This window comes from Cyprinodon variegatus, unplaced genomic scaffold, assembly GCF_000732505.1.
Source record: "Cyprinodon variegatus isolate N-32 unplaced genomic scaffold, C_variegatus-1.0 Scaffold1863, whole genome shotgun sequence".
Taxonomy (NCBI): domain Eukaryota; kingdom Metazoa; phylum Chordata; class Actinopteri; order Cyprinodontiformes; family Cyprinodontidae; genus Cyprinodon; species Cyprinodon variegatus.
This window is the reverse complement of record NW_015152316.1, coordinates 67,158-68,486: the sequence shown is the minus strand read 5'-3', so window position 1 is coordinate 68,486 and position 1,329 is coordinate 67,158. Positions and strand designations below refer to the sequence as shown.

At 34.4% G+C, this 1,329-nt stretch overlaps 1 protein-coding gene across 1 annotated transcript in view; it reads left to right on the top strand.

The window, feature by feature from the left end:
* The window catches only part of LOC107104730 (gastrula zinc finger protein XlCGF8.2DB-like), a 3,670-nt gene extending 2,347 nt beyond the window's left edge, over positions 1-1,323 (top strand). Inside the window, exon 2 of the mRNA XM_015404808.1 lies at positions 9-1,323. Within this exon, the coding sequence (XP_015260294.1) occupies positions 9-666 (658 nt within the window). The 3' untranslated portion in view covers positions 667-1,323. The remainder of the gene's footprint in view (positions 1-8) is intronic.
* Positions 1,324-1,329: the final 6 nt, after the last annotated feature.

Here is a 1,329-nt window from a genome sequence, read left to right as displayed (position 1 = left end):
TGTGGAAAAAGCTTCACTAATAAATCTCATCTTGATACACACATCAGAATTCACACAGATGAGAAGCCCTTTAAATGTCTGTCCTGTGGAAAAAGCTTCACTAACAAATCTAATCTTGATAAACACATCAGAATTCACACAGATGAGAAGCCTTTTTGCTGTAACATTTGTAACAAGAAATTTACTCAGAAGGGTAGTTTGACTTCTCACATGAGAATTCACACTGGTGAGAAGCCTTTTTCTTGTAACATTTGTAACAACAAATTTAATCAAAAGAGTAGTTTGACTTCTCACATGAGAATTCACACAGGTGAGAAGCCTTTTGAATGTCTGTCCTGTGGAAAAAGCTTCACTAACAAATTTAATCTTGTTACACACATCAGAGTTCACACTGGTGAGAAGCCTTTTTCTTGTACCATTTGTAACACTAAATTTAATCAGAAGAGTAGTTTGACTTTTCACATGAGAATTCACAAAGGTGAGAAGCCTTTTGAATGTCTGTCCTGTGGAAAAGGCTTCAATGACAAATCTAATCTTGATAAACACATCAGAATTCACACTGGTGAGAAGCCTTTTTCTTGTACCATTTGTAACAATAAATTTACTCAAAAGAGTAATTTGACTACTCACATGAAAATTCACACAGGTGTGAAGCCCTTTGAATAAGTCACAGCAGCTAGATGCCACAGGAATGAAATGTAGAGGTGTTTACCATGTTTGACTGGTGATAAAATGTCCATCTAGAAACTCCTTCACCTCATTACATGAGAAACTCACGTGTCAAAGTCCTTTTTTTGAGGCAAGTTTTGAGAAAGCCATTAATTAACAGCTCTGTTTACATAGAAACCAGAACAGATAAGGTGTTATATAGTAAAGCCTGTACTCAGTTGCTGGATGAATATTTGGAAGTGAACATTTGAAAGTTCATTATTTTGGACCTGAGTAAATTAGATTTCAATGGCCACAAAATGTTGCCCTAACAAAAAAAAAAAGATTTTTAAATTTATGATTTTTAAATTTTTCTGTAATGAGGGGAATAAACATAATAAAGTGCAACGACAACATCTTGGTTACAGATGAAGCAGGTTTGCTGTCCATAGAACAAGCAATTGATAAGTTATAGATGTTGAAATTAAGGGGGGGGAAAAAGGCAGACCCATACTGTGCAACTTTTGCTTGGTGTTGCATATCTTTTTCTGAATGAATTTATTAAGAAAAAAAAACTCCAGTTTTATTTTGTACACCAAGAAACTTTTAGTTGAATGATAAGCTATCGGCTGGATATATTCCAGAAACAGACTTTTATTCTGATGAAAATATCCTCAGATG